Source organism: Trachypithecus francoisi, unplaced genomic scaffold, assembly GCF_009764315.1.
Source record: "Trachypithecus francoisi isolate TF-2019V2 unplaced genomic scaffold, Tfra_2.0 Lachesis_group7, whole genome shotgun sequence".
NCBI classification, from domain to species: Eukaryota; Metazoa; Chordata; class Mammalia; order Primates; family Cercopithecidae; genus Trachypithecus; species Trachypithecus francoisi.
The window spans coordinates 53,690,752-53,717,091 of record NW_022681472.1 but is presented as its reverse complement, the minus strand read 5'-3'; the positions used below and the strand labels follow the sequence as shown (position 1 = coordinate 53,717,091).

General features: G+C 44.5%; 1 protein-coding gene and 1 pseudogene across 1 annotated transcript in view; both read right to left on the bottom strand.

Moving 5' to 3' along the window:
- Positions 1-6,814: 6,814 nt before the first annotated feature.
- The window catches only part of LAPTM4B (lysosomal protein transmembrane 4 beta), a 73,320-nt gene continuing 53,794 nt past the window's right edge, over positions 6,815-26,340 (bottom strand). Inside the window, exon 7 of the mRNA XM_033202168.1 lies at positions 6,815-8,032. Within this exon, the coding sequence (XP_033058059.1) occupies positions 7,955-8,032 (78 nt within the window). The 3' untranslated portion in view covers positions 6,815-7,954. The remainder of the gene's footprint in view (positions 8,033-26,340) is intronic.
- LOC117078748 lies at positions 14,926-15,724 on the bottom strand (annotated as a pseudogene).

Below are 26,340 nucleotides of genomic sequence, written 5' to 3'. Positions count from 1 at the left end.
ATGCCACTGCACTCCAGCCTGGAGACAGGGCAAGACTCCGTCTCAAACAAACAAACAAACAAAACAAACCGTATCTACTTCTGCCGCTCCTGGTTTGGTGTGGACTTGATACCTCTTTTGTGAAGCAGCAGCTGAGGAGATGCTGGCCATGGCCAACAAAAAGCCCAAGGAAAGAGTCAAGACAGGGCCAGGACGGTGGCTCACACCTGTAATCCCAGCACTTTGGGAGGCTGAGGCGGACAGATTGCTGCCTGGCGTCAGGAGTTCAAGACCAGCCTGGCCAGCATGGTGAAACTCTGTCTCTACTAAAAATACAAAAATTAGCCAGGCATGATAGCAGGTGCCTGTAATCCCAGCTACTCAGGAAGCTGAGGCAGGAGAATCGCTTGAATCCAAGAGACAGAGGTTGCAGTGAGCCGAAATCGTGCCATTGCACTCCAGCCTGAGCAACAGGGTGAGACTCCATCTCAAAAAAAAAGAGTCAAGACAGAACAATGATCATATTAATCAGAAAGTAGCAGGGCAGGATGGTTCTGTGATGCAAGTTTAATTTTTGCATATATGTATATTTTTTGAGATGGAGTCTCGCTCTGTCACCCAGGCTGGAGTACAGTGGTGCAATCTCAGCTCACTGCAACTTCTGTCTCCCGGGTTCAAGTGATTCTCCTACCTCAGCCTCCCAAGTAGCTGGGACTACAGGCACGCACCACCACCCCTGGCTAATTTTTGCATTTTTAGTAGAGACGGGGTTTCACCATGTTGTCCAGGCTGGTCTCGAACTCCTGACCTCAAGTGATTCACCCACCTTGGCCTCCCAAAGTGCTGGGATTACAGGTATCAGCCACTGCTCTTAGCCTGTGGTGCAGTTTAAGGGGCATAGGCCACTCAGTAAACTAGGCCAGGTGTGGTTGCTTACCCCTGTAATCCCAGCACTTTGGGAGGCCAAAGTGGAGAGATCACCTGAGGCCAGGAGTTCGAGACCAGCCTGGCCAACATGGTGAAACCCTGTCTCTACTAAAAATACAAAAATTCGTCGGTCATGGTGGCACGCCCCTGTAATCCCAGCTACTTGGAAGGCTGAGGCACGAGAATTGCCTAAACTTGGGAGGTGGAGGTTGCAATGAGCCGAGATCATGCCACTGCACTCCATCCTAGGTGATAGAGCGAGACTCTGTCTCAAAACAAACAGGCCGGGCGCGGTGGCTCAAGCCTGTAATCCCAGCACTTTGGGAGGCCGAGACGGGCGGATCACGAGGTCAGGAGATCGAGACCATCCTGGCTAATACGGTGAAATCCCGTCTCTACTAAAAAATACAAAAAAAAATAGCCGGGCGACGAGGCGGGCGCCTGTAGTCCCAGCTACTTGGGAGGCTGAGGCAGGAGAATGGCGTAAACCCGGGAGGCGGAGCTGAGATCCGGCTACTGCACTCCAGCCTGGGCGGCAGAGCAAGACTCCGTCTCAAACAAAACAAAACAAAACAAACAAGCAAACAACAACAAAAAACAAAAAACAGAAAGGAAAGAGGCATACATCTTAGTAAACTACTGGAAGCCTATTGTGAAGGACAGGGTTTGTCAATGAGGCAGATCAGATTCCAATTTGATAGGCAACCAATGAAACAGACACACTTGCACAGTTGGAAAAGGAGGATGAAGATACAATTGATGTGTTGCAGCAGCAGACAGGAGGTGTCTACTGAAAAGGGAACCTGCTGCTTCTTTACTCCAGAACTCTGTTCTTACAGACCAAGATTGTATTCCCAATTAGAAAACTGCAATGTGGTTCCACCATATCCCGACTACTACAGTATAGGTTTCTCTATTCCTTCATTTCCTCCTTCCCCATTCCTTTACTGTACATCAAGTAATTGCTACATGTGCATAAGCATGTTCACTTTTTTCTTTTTGAGACAGGGTCTCACTCTGTCACCCAGGCTGGAGTGCAATGGCACAATCTTAGCTCACTGCAACCTCCATCTCCCAGGCTCAAGCAATTCTCCCAGCTCAGGCTCCTGAGTAGCTGGGACTAGAGACCACCCTTCATAACAGCGAATTTTTTTTTTTTTTTTGTATTTTTTGTAGAGATGAGGTTTTGTCATATTGCCTAAGTTAGTCTCGAACTCATGAGCTCAAGTGATCCACATACCTCCCAAAGTGTGGGGATTACGGGCATGAGACAAAAGCACCCCACCTGTTGCGTTTTTGGTTTTTTGTTTTGTTTTTGAGACGGAGTCTTGCTCTGTCGCCCAGGCTGGAGTGCAGTGGCACGATCTCAGATCACTGCAAGCTCCGCCTCCCGAGTAGCTGGGACTACAGGTGCCTACCACCGCGCCCGGCTAATTTTTTACGTATTTTTAGTACACATGAGGTTTCACCGTGTTAGCCAGGATGGCATCGATCTCCTGACTTCATGATATGCCCCCCTCGGCTCCCAAAGTGCTGGGATTACAGGCGTGAGACACCATGCCCAGCCCCAACCTGTTGCATTTTTTAAAAACTAAACAGCCGGTATGTTTTGATTGACATCAAGTGGAAATGGGATGGGGAAAAATATTGTTTCAGTGAAAATACACCCTTTCTCCATTAGTGGCATGCTCATTCAACTCTATATTCCAGCAAGTTGTTTTGCTCTTGTTTAAACAACAACAAAAACAAAAATCCTTGCATACCTTGTTCAACTGGAGAATTTTAATTGTAAAACCAATGACAATTTTATAACTTTCTTGTACGTAGCTGTTACAAGTGAGGCAATCTGTCTTTAAGTAGGGATAAATTACTCTAAAAAAGGAATCCTAGATAGTTTTCCCTTCAAGCCAAGCATCTTGTTGTTTAAATAAACTTTTTTTTTTAAAGTGTATCTAAGTTTTAGGTGGAATAAAACAACTTGAGTCTGTTGTGCTGTTTTAAGCCAAATTCTTCATTCTAAAGCATCAGCTGCTCTTCTGGTAAGGGTCACATAGATGAGTATAGGGTGCTAAGACTTTAACTTTTTCTGGGTTGGCCAAGCCACAGCTTCTTGCCTGCTGTCTTGGTACTTTAGTCAGCAGAAGGCCTGCGTGGGCTTCTGGGCAGAAGGTTGCAGATCTGGCTGGTTTCCATACCCCATGAGCCATTTAGCAGAAAACTTGGCCAGGATGCAGAAACACTTTAAGTGATTCCATGGGTGTAGAGACATCCTTGCAATCCTCCTTTTTCCTTCCCTTTTAAAACATGTGTCTGAGCTGCCAAAAACCCCTTTTATATGGGCCATGGGCACTGTTTTTGGTGTTTGTTAGGTCTGAAGGGGGAGCCTTGAAAAGCCTTAGCCTGCGCTTTCTGCTGGCAGTTCGTTTGCATGAGTTGCTCTTTCAACACCTTGGCAGACACCTGCCCTCTCCCCTCCAGAACCCAAGACTGCCCACGTGACCAGCACCAATGCAGTTTAATGATATCTAAGTCAGTTTCCAAATTGGCTGCAAAACCTAAACACATCTCTAAAAAACAGAGAAAGTACATGTGTTTATAGTCTCATTAGTTTTCCTCTGTCACAAAAAAAAAAAAAAAAAAAAATGCTCACTTCACACAGCAAGACTTTCCTCAAATGATGAATAGTTCAAATACAATAATACACCCCTCTATGGAGAAAACTTTAATGGTTACAGTTTATACAGTTACAGTTATAACTGTAATGGTTACAGTTATAATGATCTCTATTGAGATCATTAATAATCAGTATTGTTGGTTAATGAACTGAGGGTAGAGAGGAAAGACAAATGGAATGTTTGGTTAAAGCAGTCAAACTACACAAATATGTTTAGGACTAGAGTAAAAAATGGGGAGGGGGCAGAAAGGCTCGGAGTAGGGGAAATTTCTTTTTCTTCCTTTTCCCTCCCTTCTTCCCTCCGTTTCTTCCTTCCTTCCTCCCTCCTTTCTTTTCTTTCCCTCTTTCTTCTTCTCTCTCAAGGGCTAAAGAAACGGGGAGGGGGGCAGAAAGGCTCGGAGTAGGGGAAGTTTCTTTCTCTCCCTCCCTCCCTCCTATTTTTTCGATCCCAGGCTGGAGTGCAGTGGCGTGATCTTGGCTCACTGCAACCTCAGCCTCCCTGGCTCAAGTGATTCTCATGCCTCAGCCTCCCGAGTAGCTGGGATCACAGGCGCATGCCACCATGCCCAGCTAATTTTTCTATTTTTAATAGAGACAGGTTTCACCATGTTGGCCAGGTTGGTCTCAAACTCCTGACCTCAAATGATTCGCCCACCTCAGCCTCAAGTGCTGAGATTACAGGTGTGAGCCACCGTGCCTGGCCATTTCTTGCATTCTTGAGGATGAAAGGAAGGGGGCAGGAACAAGGATACCAGATTCTGGAGGAGCTGGCGCACATAGTATTCATGTAGGAAGAGGGTGCAGGAAGGAAAGGGACTATTGGCCTTAAGCCTCTTTTATATAACTTGGGATCCTGGAAATCTGACTAGCTTGTTCAACGGAAGCTGTTTCTAGGGTGGACAGACCACAATTTAAGTCAAAGGGTGTGTATGTTTTCCTCTTCCTTCTGCCCCAGCAAACAGACTTGAAAAACTGCAGGAGTAACTGCTTGTTTCTCTGTGGACAACAAAATAGGAGAAAGGGGCTAGATATCAAAATGGATTTGAAATACATTGAAAAGTATTTATTTGGATTAGTAATGAGACAAATAGATACAGTGAACTGCTAAAGCACGTAATTTGCTCTGCTAGGTCATTTTAATCCAACATCACAACCTTCCCATAGTGGAGACAAGAAGGGAACAATTCCTTACTCTGCAGAGGTAAATATGGAGGCAGCTCTTGACCTTAGCCTGGGTTATGCGACAAGTCAGGAAAAGCCAGCATATGGGATCTTTGAGAACGAAGGGATATGGTGCTATCTGAGTGCTGCATGAACGAGATCAGCAGTCTTGTCTTCTCTCCAACCCTATGTGACTCTCAAAATCAGCACTTCCTTCCATTTGACCATGCATCATTTTTCTTTTTTTTTCCTGAGATGGAGTCTGCTCTGTTGCCCAGGCTGGAGGCTGGAGTGCAGTGGTGCAATCTTAGCTCACTGCAACCTTCACCTCCTGGGCTCAAATTATTCTCCTGCCTCAGCCTCCCAAATAGCTGAGATTACAGGTGTGCATCACCGTGCCCAGATAATTTTTGTATTTTTAGTAGAAATGGGATTTTCCCATGTTGGCTTGTTGGGCTGGTCTCAAACACCTGACCTCAGATGAGGTCTCCCAAAATGCTGGGATTATAGGCATGAGCCACTGTGCCTGGCCTGACCATGTATCATTTTTTATACTGCAAAAATGATTAGGCAAAGAGCTATAAAATCATGGGGAATGCTGGGCGTGGTGGCTCACGCCTGTAATCCCAGGACTTTGGGAGGCCGAGGCGGGCGGAGACCATCCTGGATAACACAGTGAAACCCCCATCTCTACTAAAAATACAAAAAATGAGCCAGGCATGGTGGTGGGCGCCTGGAGTCCCAGCTCCTCGGGAGGCTGAGGCAGGAGAATGGCGTGAACCCAGGAGGCGGCGCTTGCCGTGAGCTGAGATTGCGCCACTGCACTCCAGCCCGGGAGACTGAGGGAGACTCCATCTCAAAAAAAAAAAAATCATGGGGAACAACATGCAATTAACTGTGATTTCCTATGTCCCTTCCCCAGGGATCATGAAACTATCTGATAGGGCTTTTCCATTATTTTAGTTTTGAGACAAGGTCTCAGTCTGTCTTTCAGGCTGGAGTGCAAGTAGCATGATCATGGCCACAGTTCACTGCAGCCTCAACCTCCTGGGCTCAAGTTATCCTCCCATCTCAGCCTCCTGAGTAGCTGGGACTACAGGCACATGCTATGGTACCCAGCTAATTTTTAAATTTTGCAGAGATGAAATCTCACTATGTTGCCCAGGCTGGTCTCTAACTTCTGGGCTCGAGTGATCCTCCTGCCTCCTTCTTCCAAGGTGCTGGGATTATAGCCACTGCCCCCGGCGCCCTCTCCATTTCTAGTAACCCATGTGTTTCACTTTGTGTCAATCTTCTAGACATAATAAAGCTTCAAGAAACAGAATTACTTAGGTAGAGTTTACAAAGAATGCCAATGAGATACATCAAAAGAAATAACTGAGGCTGATTCTTTGGATAAAAAGGCCCCTTCCTACCTCTCTTATTTTAATCTCCCTTGGACTGTAGCACAAATCTTAACTGCTTATTAAAAGTACACTATGGACACAAAGCAACCATATGCAAAACAGCTGAACACACGGTTAGGAACATTGGAAGCTTGAGTCTGTTTGACCTCCATTCCTCTTGGCCTAAGATGCTGATCTTATCAGGACTGGGATATTAAAAACACTGTGTGTAGGCGGGGCAGGGTGGCTCACGCCTGTAATCCCAGCACTTTGGGAGGCTGAGGGGGGGTGGATCATGAGGTAAGGAGTTCAAGACCAGTTTGGCCAAGATGGTGAAACCCCGTCTCTACTAAAAATATAAAAATTAGCCAGGCATGGTGGCGGGTGCCTGTAATCCCAGCTACTCAGGAGGCTGAGGCAGGGAATTGCTTGAACCCAGGAGGCAGAGGATGCAGTGCCCCAAGATCGCCCACTGCAGTGAGCGATCTTGGCTCACTGCACTCCAGCATGGGCGACAGAGCGAGACTTTGTCTCAAAAAAACAAACAAACAAACAAACAAACAAAAAAACCACTGTGTGTAAAACAAGCAATAAAGCCTACTCCTCAGGCTGAATTGGGTGCATCTGCCTGGCCATATGTGGAGGGAACGGTCCTCAGACACAAACAGCACAGAGTCACAAGGTCATCTTGGATGTGGGCAAACCTCATTTTAATTGCAAAAGACTTCATTTACAGCACATTCAATAATGAACCAGCAGGAGAGCTGCTGACTTTGGAACATATGAATATACAAAAATCCCTTGCAATTCAGGTAGTCAAGATAAAAAGCGCATACAAGGAAAACAATCCTCATTTTTCTGAAAACTTTTACATTTTAAAAGGTGACTAGACATACTTGGAAGTTCAAAGTAGTAGGATGTAGCTTGCAGGGAAAGGAAAACCCTTTTCCATGTTGTTAGGCAAAAGTACATCAAATATATCCAAATTCCACTTGATAAAGTCAGTTGGATGACCGCCTTGAACCAAGCTAGGGCAGAACAGTTAGTAAAAGCAGGCCCTGGGTGGGGATGTGAATCCAGAAGAGGGGCACCAGATCCCATGCAGTGCCAAGCACATCCGTTCCACCCTCTAACACATACGAGGCACGTCACCCCATGTCCCTGGACACAAGATCCATGAGAACAGTCAGCAGATGGTCACTGCTCCCACGGCCTGGTGCTTTCTAATGGTCTTAATTCAGGCCATGGAGAAAATCCTTTACCACCAAACGCAAACTGTCATTGTACTTAAGTCATAAAGGATGTTGTGGGGGAAATTCTTGTAACACAAACATAAGGACTTCTATTTACCTAATTAAACAATCATTACACAATTGATATTCCTGTTTCCATAAGGTTTTGTTCTCTATGCTGGAATGGCTGAAGAAAAAGTTGTCTATTTTTGGTTTTATTTTACATTTTCAAAAGAGAGGGAACAGAGAGAAAAAATGTGACTAACTGCCCAACTCTGGGGCCCAGCAGGTACAAAAGCAGACTTATCTGACTCTAGGTCCATCAGATTTGGGGGAAGTTTCAGTGCCTAGGGAAGGTTAGTGAAGCCCGTAATATCCCCAATCCTACAGGAAGAATTCCACAGCTAATCTATCACAGTGTTCTAGCAAAGCATATATTGAAAACTACAGTTTTCAACCTATCATCTACATTTTAAAAAGTAGCATTTCAGCAACAAACAAGCTCAGAGAGCTCATCGCAAAAGTGAAATAACAGAACTATTGCTCAGATGTCTGCAAAGTCAAGCTGCTGCCCTCAGCTCCGCCCACTCGAAGGCTTAGGCAGACACGTAAGGTGGCGGCGGCTCCTTGGCAGCACCATTCACAGTGGCATCATCATACGGGGGTAGCAGCACCTGAGAGGAAAAGAGGGACGGCAAGAGTTAGTGTTTCAAGAGCATGTACGTTCCCTGAGGTTTAGCTTTCACTGAACTTTTATGCAACTAAACATGTTCCACAACTTGTACCAAGTTCAATTTTCTAGCAAGTGGATACACTTCATTAAAAGACTTCTTGAATCCTTAAAGGAGCAAATGGAGAGCGACTCTCAAGCCGTGAGTCTTTCCAACCCTGACCATGTGTACCTGGATGGCCAGCGGTCGGTGACTCTAGAAGAAATGGTGAGGGCTCTGAAGAGGAAAAAGGACCCCCAGGTGAGTGTGTCCGTGTGCACACACAGATAGGACTTGACTGACTACAGTAACCACTCATGGTGAGAACTGCAAAGTGTAGTGAGAATGCCAAGCTTTTGGTATCAGCCTGGATTCAAAGCCTGGGTCAGTCACATTTTATCAGCATAGCCTTGGGTAAGTTACTTAACGTCAGTTTCCGTGTCTATGAAATAAGGATACCTGAGAGTTGGCAGTCTACACACTGGCTGATTTCAGCTTTCTTGGAGTAGAAAATGGAATACAGAATAGTTATATCACCCTTCATTCAGTAAACTAACATTTACTATGCATCTAGTACCTAACAGTCATTTTGAGTACAAGATAATTAAGACAAAAGACACTCCCTGCCCTTTAGGAGCTCATAGATGAGAAGACAAAATAAACCCCCCTCAAGTGATTTGTGGAAAGGGAAAGACTATTCACAAACAAAACCACACTTGGTTAGATTTTCTATCAGGAATATCATTTATGGTAAAGTGGTATTCATCAATTTTGTTAATTTTCATTTATCTGTCCCTTTAGCTCCTACCAGAACAATACTAAAATTTTAAGTTTGTTTCAAGTTTTTGTCACATTGCGTACACACACACAACACACACACCCCTCCTCTTTAGCTCTACGCACTTCATTACTTCTGTCCTCCCAGTCTTGGGGCTTCTGCAGGGCTGAAGCTGGTCTCACTTCCCCGAGGGTGGGCCAGTGCCTATCTGACAGCAGGAACTCAGATGTCTGCAGAGTGACGGAGGTGCCATTTAGGCCCCTGAAAAGCCTGTATGGTTCCTTTGGCCACCTAGGCAGAGGGCACCTGTACTGTCTAGGGTCCAATCAGAACACAGAAGCCACACAGGGATGTGAATAAAGTTTAATGAACAATTATTAACAGGGGACTGAGGAGCGGGGAACTGACTAATGGGGGGAAAAGAGCACTAATGGATACGAACATTGAAGGAGGGCACTCAGGGAAGGAACAAGCTAGAACAGAGGTCCCCAGGGCTGGGCTGAGACACGGCTGGGGAGGGTGTGGCTGAAGCCCAATGGACAGTGGAGAAGCTTCCAGCTGAACCAGGTAGAGGCCAGTGTGCACAGAAGCGCCTGCGGGAAGCCGTTCCCGGGAGCCACCGCCCGCACTGGAAACCGCCTGAGAGGCAGTGGGTGCTGGCAGGCCTGTCACGAGGAGGTGCTGCTGCCGCTGTCTCCATTCGCACTGGGCCCTGGGGGGCACTGTCAACAAGATCTGAACGCTGCAGAAGCACACAGGAACCGTGGGCGGGCGGGCGGGGGGCAGGGCCTTTCCTCCTCCAGTGGCCACCCCCCACCCCGACGGGCCTGGCTAAACAGGGTCAGGAGGTAAAGGAGGAGTATGTGCAAGGCCCAGCCCACTTCAAGCTAAATGGGACTCTGGAGCTGTGATGCAAGAAGCGGATAACTGGCCAGCAACACACAGGCAAAGGCAATGCGCCAGAGTCGTGCCCGCCAGCTCCCCGGCCTTTATTCCTGAAAGAGGTAGTGACCTTTGCCTATGTGCTAGATACTTTACATGTCAGGTACTACTCAAGGCACAGACTCTGGGCCAAATGTTCAGCATTGCCCACGTGGAAAAGGAATGGAGTAGGCTAGATACACTCAGTACAGAACACACGCCTGAGGCAAGGAAGCACAGCAGGAAACCAGGTCCAACAAACCAGCACCCACTGAGCACCTAGGTGTCCAGGGCACTCAGTCACAGCGACTTGAACCTGAAAACATGTCTGTTCAGGGGCCTGCAGTCTAGCAGACACAGGTAAAACTCATCATGAGCAATGTGTGGATGTAGACAAGATAGGAAAAGACAGACAAGGACAACCAATTTAAGCTGGGGAGTCAAGGAAGGCCTCTCAGTAGGATGACCAGGCGTGCAGTAAAGAGGATGACATTCCAGTAGGGAGTTAAAAGAGAAGCAGGCCACAGGGCACTTTCTAGAAACTGCAAGGGGTTCACTACATTGAACACCGAAGGGAGAATGTTGCAGAGATGAAGTTGGATAGGAAAGGGTCAGCACATGAAGAGAGCGCCTCATGGTCGACCTTGACAAGTTCTAGCCAGTATCTAACAACAGCATCTCCACTAGCAATTCCACAAGTGTCTGCTTGAGCTGCAGGAAGAAAAAAGTATTCTCTAAAACAAAGCAACAGCTGTCTTCTCCGCGTGTGCATATTGGACTTCAGGACTGAGCCCCCAGCGCACATATGTGTGCGTGCATTAGATACAGCAACTTATAACAAGTGGAAACAGCTGTGACCAGCACCAGAAATATTAAATTTTAGCATGACTGAGCTTCAACACAATGCCCCACCACTGCATTAAACAATTAACTGATTCATATACTTATCTTTAGATAAATTATCCTAAATCATGGTACAGCTACTTAAATGTTTAAAACATAGAGATGGGGTCTTGCCACATTGCCCAGGCTGGTATAGAACTCCTGGCCTCAAGTGATCCTCCCACCTCAGCCTCCCAAAGTGTTGGGATTACTGGCATGAGCCACTGTGCCCGACCTGTAGAGCTACTTAAAAGGTAAAAATCAGCTATCACATCCATCCACCGTTTTTTTCTGAGCAAAACACAATATTCAAATCAAAAATCTGCAAAATGTTCACAGAAGATTAACATAAAATATTCTTGAAAAAAAAATGATGCTGCAAATCTGCCTTTTGTTTGTCAAAATAAAACTTTCACATTACATTTGGCAGTCTGTCACTATTTCTTGTGATTCATCTTCAAACTCGTTTTAAAGTTTCATTTTAAATCAATGCTTTAACATCTTTTTTTTTTTTTTAGACTGAGTCTCGCTCTGTCACCCAGGCTGGAGTGCAGCAGCATGATCTTGACTGACTGCAACCTCTGCCTCCTGGGTTCAAGTAATTCTCCTGCCTCAGCCTCCCAAGTAGCTGGGATTACAGGTACCTGCCACCACACCCATCTAATTCTTAGTTTTAGCAAAGACGGGGTTTCACCACGTTGGCCAGGCTGGTCCCGAACTTCTGCCCTCAGGTGATCCACCTGCCTCAGCCTCCCAAAGTACAGGGATTATAGGTGTAAGCCACCATGGCTAGCCAGTCAGTACTTTAACATCCTGATAGTCTTTTCTTTCAAATATTCTATTGCCTTGGACCTTTAATCCACAGCTTAAGATACTTGGAGAAGAATTTCTCCTTTCATTAAAGTTTCTGACACCCTCCCTTGTTTTCACTTTTCCTTCAACACATACTAAATACTGATTGCAAAATATTCTCCAGATGACGCCTTTGGACTACTTTCAAAGGTTCCCCACATGGCATTGATTTTAAATCCTTATAGGGGCAGTATCATCTTTTTATCTAAGTGTTGCTGATATTATTGACGATTTAAAGGAAGGGCTGGTGAAGGAAGCATTGCCACAGTTTCTACTGCAGTCTATTCACTACAAACACTTCTATTTTTCTTTTCTACAAGGATCAGTCAAGTACTCCAAAATCTGAGAAAATAAGTATAGGATCAATGAACACAGAATGTGCCCATTAAGATGCCATATAACAAAACTGGTGACAACTCTATTATTTGGACATTTGTGGAAGCTGGTGTTAGTTAAAACCACTCTTTTTGTTTTTAAAAATTTAACCATTCATGGCCGGGCGCGGTGGCTCAAGCCTGTAATCCCAGCACTTTGGGAGGCCGAGACGGGCGGATCACAAGGTCAGGAGATCGAAACCATCCTGGCTAACACGGTGAAACCCCGTCTCTACTAAAAATACAAAAAACTAGCCGGGCGAGGTGGCAGGCGCCTGTAGTCCCAGCTACTCGGGAGGCTGAGGCAGGAGAATGGCGTGAACCCGGGAGGCGGAGCTTGCAGTGAGCTGAGATCTGGCCACTGCACTCCAGCCTGGGTGACAGAGCGAGACTCCATCTCAAAAAAAAAAAAAAAAAATTTAACCATTCACAATGAATGGTCAAAAATAGTCTCTGAGAACTAAGAATATAGGTCCTGTCCTACTTCTGAAGTCACTTCTTGACAAGCAGCAGCTACTCAAGGAGCATCTAGATAACCATACTCATGAGTTTAAAACCACAACCACAGACTGCTTTAGGTCAAGCAATGCTTAATACAACCAAATTCTAATCTAAGTTCAGTTTCTTGGAGTTGGTTTTAACATGAGTTCAGCTACGGAATGGCTGGATGACAGTGGAACTCTCTTCCACACAGAAGGAAAAATCCCCCTAATGCCCTCAGAAGTTCTTTAGGAAGATTATCCTCTGTCTATATATAATGTCTCTTCTACTGAAGTTGTTATGCTAGGTGACAGCCTACTGGTGGGAAAGAAACTCATCATTCATTCCAATTCAACTCAACAAAGATTCAGAATGTTACCAGAGGTAACTTCATTCTTCTTAGCTACATCAACATATAGAACAGTTGTGGGGAGAAATAAATCAAAAGTTGCAAAATCTGACATCCTAGAATAAAAGTGATTCCAACTAGGCCAAAATCCACAAAACATTAATAATTTGGGGAAACTGGCTGGGTATAGTGGCTCATGCCTATAATCCCAACAGTCTGGGAAGTTGAGTGAGGTGGGTGTATGTTTGAACTCATGAGTTTGAGACCACCCTGGGCAAAATAGCAAGACTCCATCTCTATTTAAATCTTAAAGCATTTTTGGGAAAACGAATTCACTCCATCAAATAATAATAAATGACAAAATGCTCAGGAGGGAAGAACTATTTATTGGTAAACACAAAAAATACTTAGGCCCAGCACGGTGGCTCACACTGTAATTCCAGTACTTTGGGAGGCCAAGGCAGGTGGATCACCTGAGGTAGAGAGTTCGAGACCAGCCTGACCAACATGGAGAAACCCTGTTTCTACTAAAAATACAAAATTAGCCAAGCGTGGTGGCACATGCCTATTAATCCCAGCTACTTGGGAGGCTGACGCAGGAGGATTACTTGAACCCGGGAAGTGGCAGTTGTGGTGAGCTGAGATCACGCCACTGCACTCCAGCTTGGGCAACAAGAGCGAAACTCCATCCAAAAAAAAAAAAAGGAAGGAAGGAAGGAGGGAGGGAGGGAAGGAAGGAAAATATTTGGATACTAAGGTTAGAACTGGACTTTTACTGTAATATTAGTTAAGTCACTAAAGGCTTCTTTGGAATTCTACAGTTGCTAGCATTACATTCCCAAAAGTATGAAGTAAAAATTACACAAGGGTCTTCAGACATTCATAAAAATGTATCACAAAACGTTAAAAGATATGATTGTGTTGGTGTGGTGGCTCACACTTGTAACTCCAACCAACACTTTTGGAAGCCAAAGCAGGAGGACTGCTTGAGTTCAGGAGTTCCAGAACAGTGTGGACAACATAGCAAGACCCTGTCTCTACAAAAAATACAAAAATTAGCCTTAGGAGGCTGAGGTGGAGGACTGAGCCCAAGGGGTTGAGGTTGCAGTGAACCATGATCGCACCACCGTACTCCAACCTAGGTGACAGAGCAAGACCCTGTCAAAGGCGGAAGGAAGGAAGGAAGCAAGGATGGAAGGATGGAAGGAGGAAAGGAAGGAGGGAGGGAAGGAAGGAGGGAGGGAAGGAAGGCGGGCAGAAGATAGTGGATCGAAGCCACACTCGTAAGGGTTGGATTTTTCTATATAAGTGTTGAGTTGTGGTGGTCAAAATGTAATAGTTACGAGTAGTAGGGCTAGTAGGGTGTTGATTGTTAAGGCTAATGTTAGGCTAATTACTCTTTTTCGAGTGCTGTCGAAACTAGCTGATGGAACTCAACGGTACTGTTTATACTAAAAGAGTAAGATCCTCATCAGTAGATAGAAATGTACAGGAATAATCACACTACATCTACAAAATGTCAATATCAGGCGGCGGCTTCGAAGCCAAAATGGTGGTTGGATGTAAAGTGGTAAAATAATTGGCGGATAAGGCAGATAAGGAATGTTGATCCAATGATAACATGAAATCTGTGAAAGCCTGTGGCTATAAAAAATGTTGAACCATAAACTCCATCGGAAATAGTAAAGGGTGCTTCAAAGTATTCTGAGATTTGTAGGAGGGTACAGTAGATACCTAGTAAAATTGTAATAAGTAGTGCTTTAACTGTTTTCGATTAAACTGTGATAAGCTCAAGTAATTGAAACTCCTGATACGAGCAATATGGACGTGTTTAAGAGTGGTACTTCTAGGGGGTTTAGAGGAGTAATGCCTGTTGGGGGTCAATGTCCTCCTAGTTGTGGAGTGGGGGCTAGGCTAGAGTGATAAAATGCTCAGAAGAATCCAGCGAAGATTTCTGAGATGATAAATAAAATTATTCCGTAGCGAAGGCCTTTTTGGACAGGTGTTGTGTGATGGCCTTGGTACATACTTTCTTGGACAATGTCACATCTTCATTGGTATACGGTCAGTGTGTTAGTTAGTAGGCCTAGTGTTAGTAGGGTGGTAGAGTAGAAGTGAAATCACACAGCCAAGCCAGATGTTATCAGGAGGGCTGAGAGGGCCCCTGTTAGTGGTCGGGGCTGGGTTTAACTATGTGGTAAGCGTGCGATTCATCGGGTGGTAGAGTAGAAGTGAAATCACATAGCCAAGCCGGATGTTATCAGGAGGGCTGAGAGGGCCCCTGTTAGTGGTCAGGGGCTGGGTTTAACTATGTGGTAAGCGTGCGATTCGTGGGTCATTAAGTATTGTCATGTAAGTAGAGGCTTAGTAAGAATGTAAAAACATAGGCTTGAATTAGGGCAACGGCGATCTCCAGGGTGGTTAGTAGGATTAGGATTATAAAGATAATTGAAGTTGTGGGCAGATTAATGGTTGACAGTGCTAGTGTGGCAGTTCCAATCAAGTGTATGAGTAGGTGGCCTGCTGTGATACTGGCAGTTAGGTGTACAGCCAGGGATATTGGCTGGATAAACAGGCTAATGGTTTCAATGATTACTAGTATAGGGATAAGGGGTATGGGTGTGCCTTGTGGTAAAAAGTGAGCTAAAGAGTTTTTAGTTTTAAAGCCAAGGCCTGTAATTACTGTGTTTGTTCATAGAGGGATTGCTATGGCTAGATTTATGGATAATTGGGTAGTTGGTGTAAACGAATGGGGTGAGAGTCTGAGGAGGTTTGTTGTGGTAATAAAGATAACTAGGGATGTTAGTATAAGGGATCAGGTTCGTCCTTTGACATTATCAATTATCATTATTTGTTTTAGGGTAAGTTGAATTCATCATTGCTGAGTAGTGATTATTCGGTTACTGATAAGGTGTTTGGAAGTTGGAATTAGTAGGGAGGGGAATTAAAATGATTGGTACTACAGCACATAGACCTAAAACTGTCCAGGCAATAAATGGGGTAAGTAGATTTTTGTTCATTTTGATTCTCAAGGGCTGTCATGATTTTGTATATCAATTATTTTTGGTGAGGAAGGTAGATGATAATTTGTGCTTAATAGTTTTAGTTGAATGGTTAGGAATAGTGTAAAGAGCATGGATACAATAATAGCAGGTCATGTGGAGGATACCTAGTTGAGGCATCTCACTGCAGAGAGATATTATTTCTCTCATTCTTTAACTTAAAAGGTTAATGCTGGGGCAGCTGTACAGTGGGTCTGTGAAGAGCGTTCACAGTGGGCTTATAGAGTGAAGGTGCAATAGACATATGGGATGAAGGTACAGTAGATCTATAGCATGAATACAGGCCCTACTTCGAAGATTTTTAGTGGAATTAGTTCTAGAACAATAGGTATAAAACTATGGTTGGCTCCACAGATTTCTGAGCACTGTCCATAGTAGATGCCTGGCCATACAGCTGATAAAGCAGCGGAGAAAATGGGGGGGAAGAGTGAGAGTTACATCCGATTCAAAAGGCATCTCACACTGATATTCAGCAACTAGCAAAGCAGACTATTATTTTTAAATATGAAGGTAAGTACAGAAGAAATGAGTGAAAGAGGTGAGAGTGTTTTCTGCTGGGGTGAAAAAGTAGAGGATGGGGGAGTGATGGGACGATTAAAAAACAAACCTTTTGATTCTGATTGTTAGGGATATGTGTGCAATATGGTGTTAAAAGCAACATTTTAAAAATAAAAAGATAATCATGGCAGTCAAAATGGAAAGAGGAAGTCAGTCATCATGGGGAAGCTTTCAGCCTGAGGATGTGGGCAGGTGAAGACTACCCATTCCTTCGGCCTTCCCAGTCGGCAGGTGACTTTTAAGCTTTTACCTACAGGCTTCTGCAAGGGCCTGGGAAACAACTCAACTTGTCAAAGAGGCGACTTTCAACACAAGGAAGGGCAGTAGGGCCTGAACACGTGCAGTATAGACCCTAAGTAAAGCAAGGGGGAGTACCGTGCTGTTTGAAGTCATTTCCTTGGAGCTGACATGTTTGCAGACAGAAGTCTTCCGGTCCTGTGAAACCCCACCTCCACACTGAGACGTAATCTAGAAGCAAGCACCCAAAACCCCAGTGGAAACCAGAGAACTAGGATGCCAGCTGTTTCAGGATGGTGGGAACATGTTAATACCAATGAATTCCATGAGCATGAGCTCACTGCTGAACTTCTTTGGTTGAGAAATGAGTTATAGTATTAGAACAGCATTGGCTGGATGCAGAAGCTGACACCTGTAATCCCAGCACTTTGGGAGGCCAAGGCAGGCAGATGGTTTGAGCCCAGGAGTTCGGGACCAGCCTAGCCAACGTAGCAAGATCCCATCTCAACAATAACAAAAAGAAAAATTAGCTGCGTGTGGTGGTACGTGCATGTAATCCCAGCTACTTGGGAGACTGGGGTGGGAGGATCACTTGAGCCCTGGAGGGTTGAGGCTGCAGTGAGCCATGATCATGCCACTGCACTCCAGCCGGTATGACAGAGACCCCCCCTCCCCATCCCGCGCCACCCCCCACAAAAATCATCATGCAAAATAAGACAACTGAGTGTTAAAACCACCCAGAAATAAGGCAAAATGGAAATTTATTGGGTTATAAGGTTTTTATTTCTACATACACAGATAGACAAAAAGGGAAAGAGGAGAAGGTGTCAGTTTCTTTTCTGGTAGTAAACTAAAATAGGAATTTATAGAATGGATCTTTGTATAAATGACAGCAGTTATACTGTATATAAATAACAGCTTCAGCTACTATTCAAGACTTTAGCAACTGTTTTTGTAAGCTATTTATTTATTTATTTATTTGAGATGGAGTTTTGCTCGTTGCCCAGGCTGGAGTGCAATGGCGCAATCTTGGCTCACTGCAACCTCCGCCTTCTGGGTTCAAGACATTCTCCTGCCTCGGCCTCCCAAGTAGTTGGGATTACATGCGCCCGCCACCATGCCAGGCTAATTTTTGTATTTCTAGTACAGACAGAGTTTCACCATGTTGGCCAGGCTGGTCTCAAACTCCTGACCTCAGGTCATCTGCCCACTTTAGCCTCCCAAAGTGCTGGGATTACAGGTGTGAGCCACTGTGCCCGGCCAGCAGATGATTTATTTTCCACTATAGTTTAATAAATACAAGTTTTGGGTTTTTTGTTGTTGTTTTGTTTTTTGTGGGTTTTTCTGAAATGGAGTCTCACTCTGTTGCCAGGCTGGAGTCCAGTAGCGCGATCTCAGCTCACTGCAATCTCCGCCCCCCAGGTTCAAGTGACTCCCTTGTCTCAGCCTCCTGAGTAGCTGGGACTATAAGCGCACACCACCATGGCCAGCTAATTTTTTGTATTTTAGTAGAGACAGGGTTTCACCATGTTGGCCTGGATGGTCTCGATCTCCTGACGTCATGATCCGCCCGCTGCAGCCTCCCAAAGTGCTGGGATTACAGGCGTGAGCCACAGCGCCCGGCCAAATATAAATTTTGATTTAGATATTACGTAAGGGCCAGGCACGGTGGCTCACACCTGTAATCCTAACACTTTGGGAGGCCGAGCCGGGTGAATTACTTGAGGTCAAAAGTTAGAGACCAGCCTGGCCAAGATGGTGAAACCTCATCTCTAAATACAAAATATAAAATTTAGCCAGGTGTGGTGGCATATACCTGTAGTCCCAGCTACTGAGGAGGCTGAGGCATGGGAATTGCTGGAACCCAGGAGGTGGAGGTTGCAGTGAGTCAAGATTGCACCACCACACTCCAGCCTGTGTGAGAGAGCGAGACTCTATCTTTAAAAAAAAAATTATATAAGGGAGCACTAAAACGTTTGCAGGAAAAAGATATCCTTACAAAAACCCCAAAGATTAGGCCGGGTGCAGTGGCTCATGCCTGTAATCCCAGCACTTTGGGAGGCCAAGGCGGGCAGATCACAAGGTAAGGAGTTAGAAACCAGCCTGGCCAATATGGTGAAACTCTGTCTCTACTAAAAACACAAAAATTAGCCAAGTGTGGTGGCGAGCGCCTGTAGTCCCAGCTACTCGGGAGGCTGAGGCAGGAGAAACGCTTGAACCAAGGAGGCAGAGCTTACAGTGAGCTGAGATTGCACCACTGCACTCCAGCCTGGGCAACAGAGCAAGACTCAAAACAACAACAACAAAAAACAAAAATTAGGTATTCCTGTTTGCTGCCCCTCCTGCAGGAGGGAATAGTTCAATTCAGATCTATCCAAGCCAAAAGCAGGGGCTACTGAACAATCTGGAATGTTTCAGATAACTGTCCTACAGTTGCCTAGAAAACTCAGCCTACATTTCTAGTAAGGCTGGGGTTGGTAAACTATGTGGGCCAAATAGGGCCTGTCACCATTTTACTGCATGGCCTGGGAGCTAAGAACTTTTTAAATGTCATTTCATGGTTGAAGGAAAAAAAATTCAAAAGAAAAATGTTTTGCGACATGTGAAAATCATTTGAAATTCAAAATTCAGTGTCCCTAAGTAAAGCTTTATCGGGACTTAGCCACATTCATTCACGTATACTATCTATAGCTGCTTTTCAGCTTCATCAGCAAGGTCGAACCAAAGCCTGAAATATTTACTGTCTAGCCCTTTACAGAAAAAGTTTGCCTTTGCCTGCACTAAGGAAAAGCACTGCCCTCAATTGTGACCTTGGAAGATGTGATGTCAGATGAGAAAGTACAGTCCCTAAGCAATCTCATTTTTTTTTTTTTTTTTGAGACGGAGTTTCGCTCTTTTTGCCCAGGCTGGAGTGCAATGGCATGATTTCAGCTCACCGCAACCTCCGCCTCCTGAGTTCAAGTGATTCTCCTGCCTCGCCTCTCGAGTAGCGGGATTACAGGTATGCGCCACCATGCTTGGCTAATTTTTGTAGTTTTAGTAGAGATGGGGTTTCTCCATGTTGGTCAGGCTGGTCTTGAACTTCCGACTTCAGGTGATCCACCTGCCTCGGCCTCCCAAAGTGCTGGGATTACAGGCGTGAGCCACCCCGCCCAGCCAGCAATCTCATTATTTAAGGGCACTTAAGTCTTCCAAAGGTCCATTCCAATTACTCCCAAGTAGCCAAAATATGTTTTCTTTTCCACCATGTAAAACCAATCACCTATAATGCGTCTTGTTTAAAATATGCAGTGTTTACATCAAATATTTATCTTATATTGGTCACACCACATTTGCCTGTTGTGAGATTCCTTTACTTAAGCCAAACAGGAAAGGGGAGATAAGTGAATTATGAACCTCTGTGAGTAACTAGAATAACCATGTGAGCATTCACAAAGCAAGTATTTTCAATTGGGTCCAAAAATTATAAAATACCAATACAGTGGCCCAAACTGAAAGTTAAAATGGTTCTACACACTTAAGTATTTATAATAGTTAAGCAAATACTGGATATTTAAATATTGAGGAAATGGAATAAGCAGTGTGCTATCACCTCAGTAACCCCATCAAAGACATCTCAGCAGCTGCCTCTCCATGTTCCCGAAGCCTGAATGTGCTACGCCACCTACTGTACACATCTCCTTCATGACAACAACTGTTCGGGGGCTCCAATCCCACCACGCCCAGCTGCTGCTGCAGAACGTGGGCTGGAAAAGGAGGGATGCAGGGACTGCTCATAACCTTGGATCTCAGATTCCCATTTCACCTGCCTCCACCAGCCCACATCCTTCCCTGCCACCTCCCTTGCAATAATGGAAAGGGAAATACATTCCCAGAAACCTTTCCTAAAATGTAAAAATATAAAATTCCATGCCTCATTTGTCCTAGAGTAAAATCAATATGGACTCTGAGGCACGTTGTGTGTATGTGTTTTATAGTAAAATGGTTCACAACGAAAACTAGGTTGGTTTGAAGCTTTCAGAACTTTAGGTTTCAAATATCCATGGGTTGACCTGACTGCTCTAGACGTCCTCTTGAACACACTCTGAGATCCCCCAGAAGCAAAGCCTCCTGAAGTTTACAAGTGCTTGTATAGTTTTCTCGAATGTTGCTCTGGAATGAAATAACTGGAAAGTTATATGGCTCAGAGATAATTTCCAGCAGACCAGGACATTTAAAATTTTATTGTTGGAAGAATATTATTATGCAGAAGGAAAGAAATAGGAGCCGAGTTAATGTCACATACTGTCAGACTGAACCTCAGAATTACAGCCAAGGAAAAGGTTTTGGGAGCAAAATCTCAGGAGCATGCAGTCCAATCTTACCCATGATGCTCTGATATTGGAGCCAACAGATAAGTCTATCTGAAGCTGTGTCCGCATATGACAACATCGGGAGAATGCAGAGACTGGGGTACGGGAAGGAGGACTGTGTAGCACAACTATATAGATAAGGCAGCTGCCCTGGTATGCAAAATTTACTTTTAACCTTTCTTTTCCTTCCACCTCTTTTCTCTGAGTCACCCACCCCTCCCTTCCACTGTGTGAAAAGGTATAAACTAGCAAACAAACAACAAACCAGAAAATCCCACTGCTTTTAAAGTTTGTGACTGAACTCGAGAAGAACTGTCTGAATGAAAAAGTGTCTGTCTGAATGAAAAAGTGTCCACGTTTCACTCCTCATCCTGGGCAATACACCCAGACACTGCAGTGAGAACACATGGCCCCAGCTGCCATCCCAACTGGACAACAGTCAGGAGGAGGTGAGTGGGTCAGAACAGCCTGCAGCCAAGCTGATCAGGTTGTAGTCCCCCTCCTGCCACTCAACTAGCAGGCTGACCTTGGGAGTTACCCTCTTGGTGCCTCAGTTTCCTCTTTTGCAACACAGGAACTAATAAGACCTAGTACATGAAGGACTCTTGTGTGATTGAGTTAATCTATGTAAAGCACTCAGCACAAGGCCTGGTGAGCAGCAACTGCCACATGTCTGAGGAGAAACCTATGATACAAACCCTAAAGTAGGGAGATCTAAGAGATGCAGAGTAGAGCATCAATGCAGTCACTCAACCCTCACCGGATGGCACCAGTGGGCACACTGTTGAGGAGATGAGGGCATCAAAAGATGGCTGGGCCGGATGATGTTCAAGGTGTTACCCTACCCTGTAAGTGCGTGATTGTATATGTTACATTAAGTGATAGTCACATACAAGAGAGCTCCTGTCATGCCAGTTCCCTCAATGATCTACTTTTAACTACCTCCGACAGTTCTCCCATCTGCCTGCCTCACTCCTGGCACTCCTGCCCTGGGCCAGACTTTCACTGCCTCTGACCCTGCCTCTGGAAATAGTCTCCTAGTGTTCTCTCAGCTTATTTGGGAGTTTACCAAATCTATTCCAAATCAACCTGTCACTTTTGTTTTGGGCTTTTAAAATCAAAGGAAAAGAAAATGCTTGGAGAGATTATATAAATTACTAAATTATAAGGGAAAAGTGATACCTAAAATTGAGATATTAGTAATAAGATCTCTCTTCTAAACTTAGTAGGCAAGAAAGTTGAAAGCCAATAATGACAGGCTAGAGTTTCAAATTCTTCCAGTCCAATTCCTGAAGAATCTTCTTTCTCTCCCATCACTGTCCCCGGGGCCCTCTGGTTCATTTAGGCAAATGACAGTGGTAAAAACTGTTTTGTTGTGAGCCGCTTTTAATGTACCTGAATGTGGTGTGCACAGGGTTGAAAGGGATGCTAAATTAATAGCCAACGTAGTAACTACTCTTAGGCAAAGCCTTCTTCAAACCATTTTGGAAAGTTAATTACGACTTTTATGAAGGGGGAAAAAAAAAAAAACAGAACTCTTTATGCAGTCAAGAACTTGTTTCTAACCATATCCAAACTATACTAGGAAATAATAACCTGCTTTTAAAAGTGGCAGGAGTGCTTTGGGTGGCTGAGGTAGGGGGAATCACCTGAGGTCAGGAGTTTGAGACCAGCTGGACAACGTGGTAAACCCTGTCTCTAATAAACACAAAAATTAGCCAGGCACGGTGGCATGTGCCTGTAGTCCCAGCTACTCGGGAAGCTGAGACAGGAGAATAATGTGAACCTGGGAAGCAGAGACTGCGGTGAGCCAAGATTGCACCAATGCACTCCAGCCTGGGCGACAGAGTAAGACTTGTCTCCAAAAAAAAAAAAAAAAGTGGCAGGAGGAAAACATCAAATTTTTCATGCACAATTTTTAAAGTCATTGCAACCACTACTAAATCTGACTCCACTCCCATTCCCCTAGGCAATACCTTGTTTTGTGGTTTTTTGACAACCTAAGGTCAGCCTTAGTCTCAGGTGCCTCAAAGATAGTTTATTAAGAAAAGGATACTGGGAAGTTAATCTGGCCTTTGCCCCAGTCACCACACACCGTGTGTGTGTGTGTGTGTGTGTGTGTGTGTGTGTGTGTATGTGTGTATTTTCTCTTTATACTTATTTTCTGAAACCAAAGAAGCCACACTCACCTTTCTTCAACTGCGTTTTTCAAGCAGTTAGACACAAAAGAAGGCCCCTACATAGCAAAATACTTTTTGAAGTTAAAACAGTAAGTTTGCATATAATGTTAATCTGGGTAAGAGCCTACAATATGACATGGCATAATAAATACCATGGAGTTAAAAATGTTCCTGTTTTTCCCTAAATAGGAATTTTCCTACATTACCCAACTATGATTCTTCTATCTGGAATCAGAATTCTTATACCATTTTGGCTAAATATCAATCTCACTGCTTTTTGAGTGTCACAATTACAGAGGAATCAGGTTCCTTACATTTAGATTTAACCTTATCACCATCCAGGCCTTTACTAGTATTAGTAAACAAGGTCACACAGGTTTAAGAAACACTTTTTAAAACCTAATTTGTGGTCGGGTGCAGTAGCTCGCACCTGTAATCCCAGCACTTCGGCAGGCCAAGGCGGGTGGATAGCCTGAGGTCAGGAGTTCCAGACCAGCCTGACCAATATGATGAAACCCTATCTCTACTAAAAATACAAAAATTAGTCAGGCATGGTGGCGCGTGCCTGTGGTCCCAGCTACTCAGGAGGTTGAGGTAGGAGAATCGCTTGAATCCGGTGGGTGGAGGTTGCAGTGAGCTGATATATCGCTCCTATGTATTTCAGCCTGACAGAGCGAGACTCAAACCTGTTACCATCATCTACAACGGCAGTCCCCGGTTTCATGGAAGACAACTTTTCTAAGGGGTTGGTGGAGTGAGGGGAGTGTGTGTGATGAAGGTTTCAGGATGAAACTGTTCCACCTCAGATCAAGCATTAGATTCTCAAAAGTATTGTAACCGAGCCAGTTAGAGAGAAAAGGCCAGACTTTGAGACGAATTCAGGAGTCCTTTATTAGCTGGCGACCAAGAGATGGCTAGAGCACGAAATTCGGGCCCCGAAGAAGGGGCTAGATTTTCTTTTATACTTTGGTTTAGAGAGGGGAGGGGGATTCGAGCTGTAGCAATCTTACAGAAGTAAAACAGACCAAAAAAGTTAAAAAGACAAATGGTTACAGGAAAACAAACAGTTACAGGTGCAGGGGCTTTAAATTCATCACAAGGTGATAGGTGTGGGGGCTCTGGGTGTTATCTGCCAGACACAAAGGCGGGGACTTTATGGTACTATCTCCTGAGTGAATTCCTGGGAACTGCGGACATTGCTAGCCTCAATACCGTATCAGTTAATTGCACACTTTGATATGTTGAGAGTCAGCTTGCACAAGTCCTTGAGGAAGGGGGTGGGTAAGGAGCCCTTGATGTCTTGTAAATGAAGGAGCCAAATGGAGTCCATCCGATTTTCTGAGCTAAGGGAGAGTCTATTCATATTAAAACAAGGTGAGGTATCTAAGAGAGAGTCTGTTCATGTTAATACAAGGTTGGGGGCCGGGCGCCCGATTTTCTGAGCTAAGGGAGAGTCTATTCATATTAAAACAAGGTGAGGTATCTAAGAGAGAGTCTGTTCATGTTAATACAAGGTTGGGGGCCGGGCGCGGTGGCTCAAGCCTGTAATCCCAGCACTTTGGGAGGCCGAGACGGGTGGATCACGAGGTCAGGAGATCAAGACCATCCTGGCTAACATGGTGAAACCCCGTCTCTACTAAAAAATACAAAAAAAAAAACTAGCCGGGCGAGGTGGCGGGCGCCTGTAGTCCCAGCTACTCGGGAGGCTGAGGCAGGAGAATGGCATAAACCCGGGAGGTGGAGCTTGCAGTGAGCTGAGATCCGGCCACTGCACTCCAGCCCGGGCGACAGAGCGAGACTCTGTCTCAAAAAAAAAAAAAAAAAAAAATACAAGGTTGGGTATTACAAAAGGAGCATGCAGCCTAGATCTGTTGCATGTGCAGTTCACAACAGGGTCTGTGCTCCTATGAAAATCTAATGCTGCTGCTAATCTGATACGTGGCGCTCAGGCTGTAATGCTTGCTTGCCCGCTGCTCACCTCCTGCTGTGCAGCCTAGGGCTTGGGGGCCCCTGATCTACAGGATTTGTATTTAAATGTTTTCCTCTTATGACCAAATTTTGGCAGCAGTGTAGAGTGTGGTATTACACAATACACACCCACCATGTGATTTCCATAACATTGCCCCAAAAGAAAGGGCGCACCAAGTCACCACCAGCAGGCCCGCCTGAGGGAGCTGCAGTGACTCAAAAAAGGGCACTTTGTTGTATTTTAAATTTTCAAGGAAAATGTGCCAGCACTTGTTAGATACTGTCCCAATGACTACTATTAAGTCATTTGGATATGACTACTCAATAAATGGTTACATTACTTATTTCAATGGCCTAAGGGTGCTGGGGGTGGGATGACTCTCAAGGATTATAAACAGAGTTTGTGACTTTCTGTGTTATGCATTCCTTTCAAAGCATTTGGTTTGGTTTAGCTGGGAAACTGGAGGAGAGATTAAACCAGGGAATGACTTCCAATATCTAATAACTCTTCTCTATCCTCCCTCTGATAATAATTTTTCGAAAGAACACATCTGGATAATAATATGTATACTGTTTTAGAGAAGAGAAGGAAAAACCACGTTTATTTTCTACCAGCAGGAGCGCCCAGTATCTTTTCACAAAGGTCAACCTGGGAGAAAAGCTATCTGGCCTAATATCCGAAAGTAAGTGAAAGCAAGGCATGACACGTTATGTAAATGTGGATTCCCAACAAAGATGTGAACAAAAGAGAAACATACATTATTACGCATGGTGAAGTTATTAACACAGCTATGGAGACCAGGGAAAATGATAGATCTAGATCATTCCAAACCCCATTAGAGTCTCAGAGGGAGGCTTCAGTAACTGGTTTTCTTAATTGATAATGGTAACAGTAACTCCTTTAGTTCTAAACAATCTTTAAACATGCAAGGCCTTGCTTTATTTTAAAATAAAATAAAAAATAAATAAATAAATAAAAAATATTGTCAGAAAGCTGAGACTTCAGCTGGTGGTCCACCCTGATATTTTGGAGTGGATTATATCAATACAACTACGTTAAGAGAAAAGATAAATCTACCTTTTCCAGGAATATAATTCTTTCAAAAGAAAATTTTAAAAAATGGCTCACTGGGAACTGTGGGAAAATAGTAACATTACCAGTACCTCAGTTTCCTCATCTTAAAAGTGGCAAGTTGTTACAAAATGACAGAATGAGCAGCCGCTACTAAGCAATTTCCCGCAAACTACTGCCCACCTGGTAGCCCTTCTGAAGGAAAGA